The sequence below is a fragment of the Parasteatoda tepidariorum genome, chromosome 12, assembly GCF_982258835.1.
Source record: "Parasteatoda tepidariorum strain Cologne lab strain chromosome 12, Ptep-v5.0, whole genome shotgun sequence".
Lineage (NCBI taxonomy): Eukaryota > Metazoa > Arthropoda > Arachnida > Araneae > Theridiidae > Parasteatoda > Parasteatoda tepidariorum.
In genome coordinates, this window is record NC_141766.1 from 20,500,861 (window position 1) to 20,516,583 (window position 15,723).

General features: G+C 28.0%; 1 protein-coding gene across 3 annotated transcripts in view; it reads right to left on the reverse strand.

The window, feature by feature from the left end:
- The window catches only part of LOC107447773 (pantothenate kinase 3 fbl), a 51,163-nt gene that overhangs the window by 2,913 nt on the left and 32,527 nt on the right, over positions 1-15,723 (reverse strand). For 2 of the 3 annotated variants that reach the window (XM_016062782.3, XM_071188365.2), the window contains exons 5-9: positions 13,848-14,092; positions 12,732-12,908; positions 6,593-6,716; positions 5,168-5,293; positions 2,322-2,379 (exon numbers count right to left, since the gene is read on the reverse strand). In XM_016062782.3, the coding sequence (XP_015918268.1) occupies positions 2,326-2,379; positions 5,168-5,293; positions 6,593-6,716; positions 12,732-12,908; positions 13,848-14,092 (726 nt within the window). In that variant the 3' untranslated portion in view covers positions 2,322-2,325. Of the gene's footprint in view, positions 1-2,051; positions 2,380-5,167; positions 5,294-6,592; positions 6,717-12,731; positions 12,909-13,847; positions 14,093-15,723 lie in introns of those variants that run through there. The other variant, XM_087156014.1, reaches the window with a different exon arrangement.

Consider the following 15,723-nt stretch of genomic DNA (forward strand, 5'->3'; position numbering starts at 1 on the left):
TACATTAAACCTGAGCTATAATAGAAGGGATTTAAGTCATCACTGATGCAAGAAAAAACTTGAAATTTAACTTTAAATATTAACTCTCTAAATATATTTTTTGATTTTCTTTTTCATCTTTTAAATGATAAATATTTTTAACTTAAGAAAAATACTGATCACTTCAATAAATGATTAATAGTTTTATAAAAAACAAGTGGGGAAAATGAGGATAATTCAGTCATATCTCCCAACTAATTTTAATGATCCAGTTTTCTCAAGTAAGCCACGGCCATTGCTTTTGAAAATTATACTCTCTAATAAATTCCCCGAATCTTATAAATTTTCTATTTTGTGTAATTTATTAAAAATTATAAACTTCAATAATATTTTTGATCATTTAAAAAATTCATACAGTATTTCTAATTTCATTTTAAATTAACATTTGGTAGATAAAATCATTCCTTCATAAAAATTCTTTAGTCAGTTTTTAAACTTATAACAAGTCACTTAGCACCTTCTTACCTTAATCTCTTAGTTAGAATCTAATATGCGTTCTGATTTTCAAAGGATTTTCTTCAACTTTAAAATGGTTCCTCGAACGCAAAACACTGAAATACGTCTATTAGTATGATTTAGTTGCAAAAGATCATGTCATTTTCCTTTTGTATTGAATTTCATGAAAGAATGCACCTTATTGAAACTGTAGAATAGATTATAAAAATTATAATTTTTGCAATTATTTTTTTGAAAAGTGCAATTTTTGCAATTATTAAAAGTGCATTATTTTTTTGCAATTATTTTATTTTTTTTTCTCAAAAGTAGGTGGGAAATATAAAGAAACCTTTCTCCGTTTATCTTAATGAAGGTGAGACCTCCCATAATAACTGAAACAATAAAACACATCCCACTGTAATTTAATCCTCTCTTTAAACTGTGGAGAAGATTTCCTCCTTCATTCTTATGCTGAAAGTGTCACACGCCCCTCACAGGAGCCAAACTACAAATGCGACAACTTGTCACAGCCCCCCAGAAAAAGCTAAAAGGGAGGGTAGAAATAAAACTGAAAAAGGGAGGAAACTATTTTTAGAGTTAAAATGTGATTATTTAGGTTGAAAAATATATCTCTTTGGCTAATAGTCTCTGTGAAATCTCTTGTTTAGTAGCATATAGTTTTTAGTGCATATTAGCTAAGTATAGAAAACAAAATTCTCCAATATGAAGAAAATTTTATGATGAAGCTATTAATTTCAATTAAGTTGTCCATCTTTGATTTTCAATACAAAACTTAAAAAAACGGAATCATAAGATGTAAAAAACAGAGGCGCACAAACTGTTAAGTAAGAAAAAAAATAGAAATAAAAAAACTTCAGTTATAAAAAATCATTTGAAATTAACATTTGCAGTGACCTCTCTCTAAAAGCAACCCCCTTTCATCACTGGGAAGTTGAAAACAACCTTGCCGTTTCAAAAACATAAAGTGGCTTCTGTGTAAGTACTTTAACAATCAAGCAGCATGGGTGACTTCAAAATTGTCTCACCCTTTCTTCATGTTTTTGAGAAGAAAAGAAAAGTCCTATTCATTGATCAATGTCTAGCTCATCCACAAGATCTGCTGAATTTTACTAAGAGTAGAGTTTTTTCCTGCGAGAGTAAGGTTCAGCTTTTGGATTTAGGAATAATCTGTCACTTAAAAGTGCACTACAGGAAAACTTTGATTTACTGATATATCTTGCCATACTAGAAACAGGTAAATCAGCTAAGCAATAAATATGGTATGTGCTGCATGGAGAAATATTGGAGGTTCTAGTATAAGATATTGCTTAAAAAAAGTGTGATTTCTATTTTTTGATGAAGATTAATGTAGTGATCAAACAAAGAAGCTGAAGAAGATTGGGATGTTGATCTTAGGTTAATGTTACAAATGGTAAATTGTATCTGATGGTTTTGTTTCTTTTAATAAGTTTGTTAATGAAAATTTGATAAAAACAGAATTAAGAGATGTTGAAGAAACTTGAGAAAACTGCTTCTGAAACTCATTCACATAAACAAAAGCAAACATCTATCATGGATTATTTTGCAAGAATTTTATTTTATTAGGTATCTTACAATTTGTTATCTTTATATGGTTATAGTAAATACTAAACTATTATAAATATTACCATTCAATTTTAAGAAACATTTTTAATGATCTCATTGCAATTTATGTTACATTTTAGAATTTTGAATAGGCATTTCACTTATGCATTTCTTTCACATATGCACTTTCTTTTGGTTTCTTAAGCTGTTGCATAAGTGAGAGTACACTGCATTTTATTTTTACACACAAAAATCATACTTACAAACTTAAGTGCCAGTTTTCATAAGTTCCATTAAACAACCTATAGCTCCAAAATAACCCTATAAAAAGTCAGGAAGGTAAGACTGTTGAAAAATATTTATCATATCAAATTAAAAATTTATATTAAAATATTTACACAGTTTAGCAACTCAAAAATGTCAGTTTTTATATGTATATATTTATTGTCACATAACTCTTTATATTTCAGAGCACACTTAATAGAGCTTCAATTAAAAAATTTAATCAAAATACTTTTGTTTTGTTAATATGAATATGTTTTATGAAAGTTATATAACACCTAAAATGTGGTTTAAGAGAGATTAAGAGGAGATATAATTTTTGGCTAAGATAAAATTAAAAAAAAAAAAAAAATTTCTAGATAAATTTATGTAAGCACAGAAAAATGCGAAAGTAGCTCGAATCAGACTTAGTTTTTATCCAGGTATGAAGCTAATATTAGTAGAAATATGGAAACATGAATTTGGATTTTTTAATTAATTCACACATCAGGCTATGTGATAATCTATCACAATTAATGAAAACTTATTAAACATAACATTTATTAGATATTTCTTCGAAAAAATGAATTTTTATTAAATAAATCTTACAGAATAGTAAGTGACTATATACTATTTTATGAAGCAACTTGTAGAGATAATATGTAGAAATGAATAACTTATTTTTATATGCTAATGAATGGATTAATAATGAATGATTAATCAACATTTATGATTCATAAATACCTGCCACTTATAGAATACTTCTCTTAGGTACTAACTGGGAACACAAATTAATGGATCAGAATAGTAAAATAAGAGATTTAAAGAAAAAAACATTTTACAATGCTTTGAAAGACTAAACAAAGAGTTTAAAATCCAAGATCTGAAAAATTTATAATCTAAGCTTTATTTTTTTATCTTTTAAAATCTGAATTATTCAGAAACAAAACACAGTGAAAGAATATTTAAAAACTTAATAATACTTTAAACTATGTTTGAATAGCAACCAATGAGTACAGAAAATGTTTAATTGACAATATTACGGCATAAGGACACAATACAGAAATAGATGAGGTACACAGTATAACAGAAATATATAACAAAAATATGATATAAGAAAAGTTTGAAAGTCTAATAATATTGTACTGTTAAAAACATTGGAATTTTAAAAAGATTGAAGTAATACTGTTAAAATGGGATTAATGAATTACTGATGAAATCGTCACAAAAGTTTTGTTAAAAAGTAATTAGTCAAATGTGCAAATCAAAATTCACGTTTTGTAATAATGCTATATTAAAATTATCAGGACTTAAAAAATTATCTGGAAATCAATAGCAATAAAAAACAATGCAAATTTATGCTGGAAAAACAATGCAAATTTATGATGAAATTGAGTGTGTCAAAAAATTATTATTTTAGTGCGTGATTCAAAATTAGAGTGCTTTAATAATATTCTGTTAAAAATAAGATTTTAAAAACATGAATAAATGCATTCTGATAACAGCCGAAAAACTGAAGAAAAGACTATGTGAATTTATGATTTAATTATGGCAAATAAGATGATTTTTTAAAAAAAGAAAATGATTCCTTATAGCATAAATTGAAATTCCCATGTCCTAATATTGTATTTTAACAATAAAGTTTTAAAAGCCATGTGGAAATGTGTAGAAAAACTGCCTTAACAAAAAAAAAAAAAAAATCTGAATTTACGAAGGGATCAAAAAATATTTTTTGTAATAATTTTGTGCCCGTAACTTAAACATCTCTATTGGCTTAAAAGTAAAAAATCTAAATTCTAAAATTTCCAAACTCTGGACTAACCCAGATTCTCGAGGTTAATCTGTGTCTCGCGTTTCACTGTAAAATAAGAAAGAGTGTGACCATATTTACAAGAAGGGATTTATAGAAGCAAAACTTTGCACAAGTAATATTGCACTCCACAGTCATGAGTTCATTAGAAATTCCAAGCAAAAGAATTGAGGAGAATTTTAATACAGGGTGGCTGCTCTCCAAAGAAAGTAAAACTATAATATTTTGCAGAATGTCATGACTGAAACTAATATAATTATAACAGCAATTTAAAAATTTACATAGGCATTAAGAGCTTATACCTAAATACTGAAGAAAAAATTGAAATTAAAAATTGTTACTCATAAAAATTAAAATTGCTCATTGTTTATAACCTAACATTTTCATGATATCGAATTTTTTATGATTCGTATAAAAAAAAAATTTCAGTACTTATTTTATTACAGGCGTTAGATAGACACGCTGGATCTGAAAAATATTTATTTATTGTCCTAATGTTTAAGATGTGAGAAAACAGAAATTGTTTATTAGAATTATTTGAACTTAGAAATGAAATAATCATTTAAAATAACATTGATGACAAGAAAAATAAATTAGAGTGGGACTGGATAAGTTTTAAATTATATAATTTGATACACAAAGTGCAAAATAATAAATTGAAACACTTTATTGTGTGTAAGCATAGTGATGTCATATTCATTGACATAATTATGACAAACAATACAATGAATTGCTAGCAATGTTAAGGGTACATTTTACTGAGAATTCCAGATTTCTCTGTTTCCAGAGAGAGTGGCCTCTTTGTAATATAAAGTGTGATTGCTAAATTTTTTTGTTAATTTCAATAGCTTTGATAGGGACATAAAATGGTGTCAAAAATTGAAGTGATCCATAAGTTAAAGTGATGTTTGATCAGCATATTTAAAATGCCTAAAATATTTTCTGTGGACATAAAAAATATTAGAATTCAGATTTCATTGCTAGACAAAAACCCAAGAAAATATAAAATTTAAAAAAATAATATAGTAACTGATTTACCTCATGTTTTAAAAATAAAGCTTTCAGAGCTCCTTTTGACCAAAAATCCATTGCATAGGCTAATAGTTTCATGGATAAATTATTAACTCTTAGAAAATTTCCAATAAAGACAACTTTGTCAATTCCCTGAAATAAAACAAAACACAAGCTTAATAAAACCAAAGCATGTTCAGGAATAGTTGATACAAAATTAATTGATATAAGACACACCTTAAAGTTGTCAAGAGAGAGAAAAAGTAATTATAGAAGTAGCAAAATAAGAAAAAGAAAAATAATTTTCAATAGAAATTATGTTGTGCATACACTGAAACCTTGATTATCAAAATGTCTTATCTGTAAACCTTTTTTAATCCAGTCAATTTTAAATTAATTATTTTTTGAAACTCAGCATGCTGCCAAGATGTTACTTAATGCATTATAGCATGACAAATATCTGAAAAATTATACGCAGGATACACATCAGAAGATCTACAGAACTCAAAAATTAAAAAAGCCGGAGACTTTTTTTTTTACCTAATAAGCAAACTATGGTTAAAGATAAAAACAAATAAATAAACACGTTCTTAAAAATAATTTATTTAAACAATTTTTTTACTCTTAAAATATAAGTCCTCATAGTCAACAAACTTTCCCATGTTTGTTTTGACAAAGGACAGAATTTGGTCTGGATTTTTGCAGCTCAATATTCCCTTACAGGTTCTATTTCAGTGAGGAAAATCAATGCCACCAGCACAAACTTGGCCAATACACTGTAGCCATTACTTTTCCTACTGCTGACCCATATTTTGTATCAATCCTAACAACAACAACAAAAAAATTTTTAAAAAAAAAAAGAAGAAAAATCGAAACAGAAATGCATGCTTAATTCTGAAAAGTACAAAATTAAGTTTTTAGAACATTAAGAAACAAGCTCTTGTAGTCTTTTCTAAAAACTTTTACTAAAATAGGGAAACTATTAACAAAAAAGTAACTATTAGTAGCTAGTATTGCATAAAAATTCTCATGCCGATAAGATATGTAAAAACATAACACTGATTGACTATCAATGCAAAGGATTTTTAAGTATGATCCATTTAAAAATACAACTTTAAAATCAAAATGAGAAAGGATTTTTGTAATTTCATAACACATGTGAAGAAAGGGGGTGGCGTAGCAAGTTTATAGAAAATGGAAGAATGCTTGTATAAATTAAGTTCAGCAAAAGCAGAGTAAATAATATAAGGGTAAAAACACTAAAAGTCAAGTTCAGAATGAAAAGAAAAATGGAAATGGGCAAGTTTAAGAAGCTGATATTTTGTAGCTGAAATATCAAGCGAAGTTAAAAAAAAATTATACATTTGCATAGTTTTAAAATTTGAAAAATATTTTTAAGGAAAAAGATACATTGGAAAAGTTTTTCACAAATCAATAAAAAAAATAGTAGACCTCATTCAGTGCACACATTCTTGCTATGGATCCTATGTTGTTTGTTATAGTAACTAATGTAGCTCGAGCTAAATCTTCTTTTGAGGCTTTGCATCTTCTGGAATAACTAGCCATATGTCCAAAGCTAAAAATCATTTTTAAAGCAAGAATAATAATTAAACAAGCAGAAAATTAAAATATTTGAATGAGGAATAAAATATGATAGAAACACATTACAATAAACATTTTCTAATTCTAAAAATCTAATAAAACTGAACACATCTGGAATGTTTAAGCTAAATCTTATTTGAAAAACAAAAGTTTGTAAAATAACATAAAAAGGTTGCAATGCATAAATAAAGAAATTATAATTTCACATTTACACATACAATAATTAAGAAAGATATATTTACAATAATTCCAGAGTCGTTTTTATGGATGGCCCAAGAAAAGTAAAAAGTCTCAATAACATTTAAAAAAAAATTATCCAAACTAATTTGTAAAAAAAAAAGATTAGCAAGTGAGAGTGTTTGCGAATAGATATTGAAAGAAAAAATTGGTTCAGCCATACGTCTCATCAGTCATGACATGTTGCAGATGATGGAATAATACGTTCTTGTAGAACAAGAACAGAAAAGGTGAAAAGAATAGAAAGAATTATACAGTTTTGAGAAAGGGGAGTTTCGAATGCCAGTCAACATCAAAGGAACAATGTTTTATGCTTGTTATTCTTTGAATTTTTTTTACCATGCTTCTTCCTGTTTTATGTTGCTTAGTTTGTGTGAGAATCAAAACGTATCACCTATATCAGTTTTACTTCGATTTCACCCAACAAGTTCTGATTGTCAGTATAAATGTATTACACATATTTATTGTTGAAGTGACAAACTCAAATGGCATAAATATGATCGATTGATTTAAAAGTTAAACTACTAAAATACGTTTTCCTTTAGAGAGTAGTAATTTTAATAAGATTTTTTTTCTTAAATTTGCATCGACTTTTTTATGTTTTTTCAATTTTTTTTCAGTTTGGTGAAAGCTATTACGTCAGGCAAAATCTTAAAAATGTTTTTAGTATAAATTTTAATACATTTGTTATAAATTATTTTAAAAAATAACAATTATCAATCACAAATTTAGTAATCTTCCTGAAAATTGTAAAACACTAATAGTACTTTAACAACCAGTGCATGTTTCAAGGTCCAAAAGTTTGTCACTCTTAAAGTTTTGTAAAAGTTCTTGAGGCTGCCTTTTAGCAACTACTAGCAACGCATTTAGTTCTAAAAGTTGCTTAAACGATTGGTAACATTCTAATGTGTGTATTTTAGAACACGAAAATATGTTTGGGCACAAATATGCTACAGTGATTTACTTGTAAAGAAAAAGAATGCTTAATAGATAGAGTTTTAACTAATCAGATGAACAACCAAATCAATTATTGAAAAGAATTCAGAAGAATTGTAGAAGTAATAAAGTTTTCAGCATCAAGAAGTCTTGCAATCCGTGGAGATGATCAAACAATTGAATTGCAGCATAATGGAAATTATTTGGAAACTTTAAGATTATTGTGACTTGGCTCTTTTCTTGTTGAACTTATAAAAAATTATGGGAATAAGGGAAATGGACATACATCCTATTTATTATCTTCAATTTGTAATTAATCGAAGTTGAACAGATTGTGGGATATAAAGTATGAAACAAAATAATTGCACAACTAAAGAAAGCAATTTTTCAGTAAGTATTGAATGAAATTAGACATTTCTCACACAGATCAGCTGACATTTGCTGTCTGAAATGTGAAGGACGGAATTCTCGAGAAACGTTTTTTGGATTTTATTCCAATTGAAAGACATAAATCTGAGTACTAGTCTGATACTATTATATCATTTCCTAATGACCAAGACATGAAGACAGAAATATGAGTGATTGTGGAAGACAAACATAAGAAAACGCATCAACTATGGCAGGCAAGTACTCAGGTTTACAAGCAAGGTTAAAAGAGAAATGTCCTGCCACATTTATTCCCTTATTTTTTACATCTTAGAGAATTATTTCCAATTTTGACAGTAACCTGGTCTTTTTTTCTCCAGTTCTACCCATGGAAGGAATACCTTAATAGAATGCTAAGAATCTGGACTAGTCGTTAAGCGTCCACCGGATACTAGGTGGTCCACCCATTAAGACACAATAACGACACTGCATAAAAGGTATGGAAAAATTATGGCTGTTCTTCAAATTTTAGAAAAGAACAAAGAAGAGCTTCTGAAAACTAGACTCGATGGTCATGATCTTCTGAAGAAGTTGAAAAATACTGCGTTGACAGAATTTTGTGGTGATATGTTATCAAGAAATAAATCAGACTTCAATAAGCAGGCAGAAGAAAAGTCTACCTTTTGATGATGGTCTGAAATTGATTGAATCCTTGACTGCTTTTGTGAGAGGACAGAGAGAAAAGTTCTCTACTTATGAAACCATTTCCCAGGAAAATTTACCAATTGTAAATATGAAGATGAGACTATGCATACTTCACCAAGAATTTCTCATTCGACATTTTATTATGGAGATGCAGATGATGTTAATTTACAAATTAGTGAAATATTTAAAGTTTAACTTCCAGTAATGAGCACATTGATTAGTCAATAAAAAATCTCTTACAATGGTGTATAAATAAATAATTGATTTGGTCGGATTTTTTTTCAAATTTTATTTCTTAAAAGTCTAAGGAATTAATGCTTCACTGTTATAATTTTTGAAGACTTTATGCCAATGATATGAGTGAAAAAGAACAGCTCCATAATTAGAAAATTTCGAGCATTATTTGGCTTAGGGGTATAAGTTAGATCAATTAGGAATAGATGAGATGTATAATATAGTAAAGCACAACAATCTCAAAGACACATTTCCATACATTGACAATTAACTTTGAATTTTTTTTTGTCACTCGTGATAACTAAATGTAGTGGCTAAGTTCATTCTCCAGACTAAAATTGATAAAAAATAAATTAAGAAATAGTATGACTTAAGAAAGAATGTCATTTGTCAATCATGAGCATTGAATATGTCTCTCGGGAAATTGATTTGAATGATGTGATTGATGGCTTCGCCTCTCAAAAAGCGTAAAAAGTATTACTACCTTAAACTACTAAACTAATCAGGGGCACTATGAGAGAAGGTCTCTAGGATCTCCCAAAGCTTTTTACTATTAGACAAATATTGTCTGGCCATTAGGCAAACTTACAAAATTTAATATTCAGAAACTTTTTTTTTAAGAAACACAAATGAAATTATAACACGTTTATTTGATAATTTTGTCATTGTCAATCACTTGTTGTAGCGGTCTTATTTCCGAATACATGCAAGCTAGTTTCATCCGAAATAAAGAGATACAAATTAGCTTATAATAGCTTTTTGTATCATCCATATAGGAAATTTACGAACATAGTATTTTTCAAACTGTGAACATGCTATTGTTGGAACAGTCATTGGTTTGTTCCGAGAGCAAAATTCCAAAACAGAAAATATTCAATACCTATCAAATGAACTACTACATAATCTGCTCCTCTATTGTATTTTTTTATCTAATACATGCTCGACCCTCGCGATTTCCTGAAAAAGGTTGAAGATCTCTAGATTAATATACTTATTTATAGATTTTATACAACACTAATGATACTTAATTTCTAAACTCCTATCATAAATTTCTTTAGCACTACATTGATAGTCAGATAGATGTTTAATTTGATAAGCTATAATGGCGAGCAAGAACATTTTAAATCAAATTTATTAAACACTGAATAAAATATCAATCTATAAATTTTCTAACACTTAAAATATAAAAGTGAAATTTTCCGGGAGAAATAGGAAAGTTGACAACTATGTCATTTATAACTTATAGCTTCATTATCAAGAAGATTTTTTAGAGACGCTTTTGATGTACCCTTATTATAATATATAAGAATAATTGCTGGTGCTAATTTATGATATGGTCAAAATAGGAATTCATTCGGCAAAATGGAAATTTTTTCCCTCCCAAAAATATAAGCTCGCAGCATCCCTGCAAATAATGTATTAAAGCTTTTATAATAATGTATCATAGTTTTACATTCTTAAAATTAAAAAAAAATATTCAAAAGTAAAATTTTTTTCCTTCAAATTACTCATAAAGGCCTGCAAATAAAGACAGGACTAGGGAGATGTGGGACACTCTCTAACATGTATGAACAAATTAACTTGTGCTCACAGGTAATTAATGTATTTACTATCTCATAACAAAACATTTTTAACCTTTATTGAAATAATTTGTTTAAATTGTGTAAGAAAAAAATATTAATGCTACTTCCAATATATAGCTGTAATAATTTTTAATGGAGGCTGCAAAAGGTTATTGACAGTTTTGGAACAATAAGAAATAAATGTAAGCAAAGTAGCCAAAGAATATGCTCAAATGAAAGATGGCTGTAGAATTTTGGCTGCTACTCTAAAAACATATTAGGTGTCACATAAACGTAGATAGACAAGAAAAAAGGCTAGACTAGCACTTTATGCAGCTGAAAAGGATGAAGAAGCATCTTATGTGCCAAGGATTGATGCATTATAGTTAGTAGCAAAATTATATATATTTATATGGATTATTGATCTAAAACTTTAAACTCTATTTACTTGAAACTATATTTCTTGTACTTGCTGAATCTCTAACACAATTTTCAATTAATTTACTTCAAATTTTGACACTATGTTCACAAATAGTTTTCGTTACACATAGGAATTTTTTAATTGGGTTGACTAGTTTTGAGTCATTATCATTTTCTGAGCAGAATTTATTTTTTTAAAACTCCTACGTGCAATGAAAACTACATTCATGTTGCTTTAAGAAAAATCAAAATGGAAGCAAATTGGGATGATTTTTTTCTTATTGTTATTAACTTGCTATTATTATCCATTATTTTTGTTTATAAGTTGCGTACAGAAAGTTATGGATAATTTAAAAAATAATTTATAAACATTGTACTTTATAATCTTGATTTTTTTAAATGCAACATGCTAAAATGAGAATTAAAATATATACAATAAGATAAAAGAAAAATGTATTAAATTTATGGGAGTCATCCTAAATTTACTTAAAAAAATTCCTTTTTTTACGTGCTTCTTCTGTGTTGTTCCCCCCTTTAAAAAATGTGATTTTTGACTGCTTGTTTTTAAGTCATTTTTTATTATTTTGTATTTCACTTTATTTAATTGAAGTACCAATTTTATAAAATGCTTAATGGTTTTTATAGCACTTTTTACCCATTAGCACAGTCAATTATATTTTGAGTTATAATAATTTACTAAGTTTTTCAGATTATTTTTTAAATGAATAAATACACCATAACAATATTACTACTTTATTATTGAATGAAAAATAGCTGTTTTAGTGCTCCAACTAAAAATTTTAATTTTCATTACACTTTTTTCACTTTATTATATTTAGCAAAGCATAATATTTTTCTCATAATTTCCTTTCCAACTAGTGCTTACTGATATGCATGAAAGTGTTTTTGTGAACTTATAATGGAATTGTTTTTTTTTTAATTTCTTTGTTTTCAATATTTTGAGTAATTATTTTTCTTTTCACACATTATTTTGGCTGATTCGATAATAATCTGGTAATAAAATGTTACTAATAAAAAAATGTTAAATTTTTTTTCTCTTGCTGTTAAAGACTTATTTTGACCTTTGTTTATGTTAGGGGACTATTACACAGAAAAATCTATTATCCAGACTTGCCAAAATCCCACCGATTTGGAACATGGGACTTTTTACTCGGTATAAAAATATACAAAAGCTGAAAGTAAAATAATAATTTTTAATTACTTAACAGCAAGAACAGAACTCAGGTCGATATGTCATAGATTGCTATCATGAACAATAAACTTTTTTTTATTCAAAAAGAAACACTGCTCAGCGAGAAAATGTGTGTATAAATTTACCAAGATAGCTTAACAGTCGAAGAGCTAATAATTTTGGGTATTTTTTTAAAGACAAAAACACATTCTGATACATTCAAGTATTTTTTAATTACTTAAGAAACTGTAGTAAAAATTTTCGTTACTTATGTATGGCACTGGAATAGAGGGAATACTCCCAGGTGTCATAATAAATAGAAAAAATAAAAACTTACCTGCAAGCAACAACATCACCATCAAGATTAAATTTGTCATAACTGCCTCCATATATATCTCGCACAAGTTTATCAACAATTGTGTTGTCCCCCTTTTCTGCTAATGAAATAGCTTCTTCAAAAGATTCACAACCAGTAAGTAAACAACAAAGTCCTAAAAAAGAGCCTCCACCTAAACTACAAATTTAATTTAGTTACAGAATATCCATATTGAAGACAATTAAAAAAAAATTTAAAAAAACATCAAGTAGTATGATATTATTATATACAATAGTATGCACAAAAAATATTACTTCTACAATTTAAAATAAAATGACCAAATTATTCAGAAGATAAATAACTAAAATATCATCAACTGACAACACAAATCTCTGAATTTGATTTGAGTAGTTAAAAGTAGATAACTAACAAAAAAGTATACTGGCATGTGCATAGCTATGATATAATAGCTTCAATGCTTGAAAATTAGCTTTGAAATTATTATATAAAAATAATGACATTCATGACCTATAAAATTAAAAATAGAATTTTCAATGAAAGTTAACACTAGTCATTAAATTATGGAAATAAATGAGCTTTAATTCACTGACGGTTTTGATATTTAAACTTTTATTGTTTCAAAATGGTCACAATATCTAGAAACTGCAGTACCTGAAATCACTGCACACACTTTCCAAATATCCTTGAATTTCTAGAATCCTTATCAAAAATTAAAACTAAAAAGTATGCACATTGGGGAGTGCAAATTACTATTTAATAATACAAAAAAAAAAAAAAAAAAAAAAAAAAAAAAAAAAAAACTAAACCACTTCTGAACTCTGACAAATCAGAAAAGTAAGAGTAATAAATTACAAGTTTTGATTGTAAGAGGAAACAGTAATAATTACTAATAAGAATAAATTAGTGTTTTATTTCTACAAAGCCAACTAACACAAATTAATTTCTGATGTGAAACCTAGATCTTCAACTTTAGTATATTTATAAAAGAAGTAAGATTTTATTTTTAAGTTTTCTTTTGCATTTGTTTGAACAAAAAGTGGTAATTTTTTTAATTTTAAAATATAAGACATACAATCGTACTAATTAGGATAAAATTAATCAAAAAATTTTTCATACCTTGTTCCTGAAACTCTTTTAAAATTGTCTTGGGAATAAACCACTAGAATGCTCACTCCAGAGCCAATATTAACAACAAGAAAGGGATATAAATTATGTAAATCAAAATCTTCTCTTTTACACTTGCTATCATCAGTTGGATCAATAAAATAATAGCATTCTGGTTTATTATAAGCATTAATATAATTTATTCCTCTTATCAAAGACTCTAATTCATCAAACTTATGAAGCTCCATCTTTACCACCTAAATTAATAATAATAAAAACACTTTTAAAGAGAGAAATTTAAATCTATACATGTTAGTGTTATTTACAAATGAACAAATAAACAATTGTGAAATTTTAAAATGCTACAAATAGAATTAATTTAAAAAGCATTTTTTATCACACAAGATAGAACTGAAGAGAGGAAATACACCATCTACTACAAATCAATTATTTGGTTCAGTACAAATATCAATAACAATTTTATAATTAAATATTTAATATCAATATTTTTACATCTACTTCACTCCCGTCTGGAAGGGAGTTTCCTTTCAAGCAGAACTTAAAGCTGCTGCCATTGCCACCATCAACAAGAGATACCCCAGCGATGAGTGGCTTCCACATCTACAACGATGGCTCTGCTGAGAGAGCTTCTGGACGAGCAGGCTCAGGTGTTTTCTCCAGATTTTTCCAACTCAAAAAGCCACTGAGTTCAAACTCTGACAATATCGATGGAGAAATGTTCGCAATATACTTGCCTCTCCAAAAGATATTAGAAAGACCTGAAAATAGATTTGTCCTCCTCATCGACTTCCAGGCCACAATTCACACTGTTTCAAAATATGATCTACTCCCTACAGCCATTGAATTCAATTGTAAAAACATTATTAATGCTCCTCTGTCTAGTGGAAAGGAGATAACTCTAAAATGGATCCCCAACCATTGTGACTTATGGGGTAATGAAAAAGCTGATAACCTTACCAAAGAGGCAACTCTATTGGAGCCCCCTGTGTTGCCCACAAATTTGAGAAATGTTAAACAAATTGTGAAACTAACGCTTCGAAGTCTCCGGGTTTCTTCCAACTGAGAGCAAGTTTCTGAAAAACCTTAGGAGAGCCTTCTGGCATCCTGTCTTCCAAAAAATTTCCCTAGAGCTATCGGTGTTTCATCTTTCCCATTGTTGACGGGGCACGATTACTTACAGATTCACTTGCACTGTGTTGGTCTTTCTGACTCTCCTAACTGTACTCTATGTACAAATAGGGCCCATATGAATGGCGGGCATCTATGGAACTGCTCTGCCCTCCAGGAGGCCTGTAATCCTCCTAGTTTCAAGATGCTCTCCGCCCCTGGAGATATTTCTTTGTTATATTGGACTGCAAGACTTCTCATGCTCGAGAGAGCAAATGATGGACGTAATTAAAAAAAAAAACATCTACTTCACACTCATTATGACATATATTAACTGTGTTGAAATAGCTATTGGTCTTATCTATAAACTATATTTATATGTGCTCTCAGCATTATAAATACTACAGCAGTGTCAAAAATTATAAGTATTTAAGATTTAATTTTAATGGTTTAAGAACCTAAAGACTCTTTATAGGTTCCCTTGTGTGTGAAATTTATGATATATTTATGTAATTAAAATGAAAATTTGGTCAGCGTGCTTCCTCAAAGGTTAGCATTAATAAGAGACCACTGTAATGTAAGAAAAATAGAGAAATGTAAGAAAAGATTTTTTAAAAAAAACCCAATCAAATGTTTAAAAAAACATATGCCTAATGTCAATAGACTTAAGAATGCAACTTAAAAGTTATAAAAATGATTGCATAAAATCAAAGTTAAATCTAGATAACAGAATATTTTAGTTCCGAAGATTAAAAAAGAA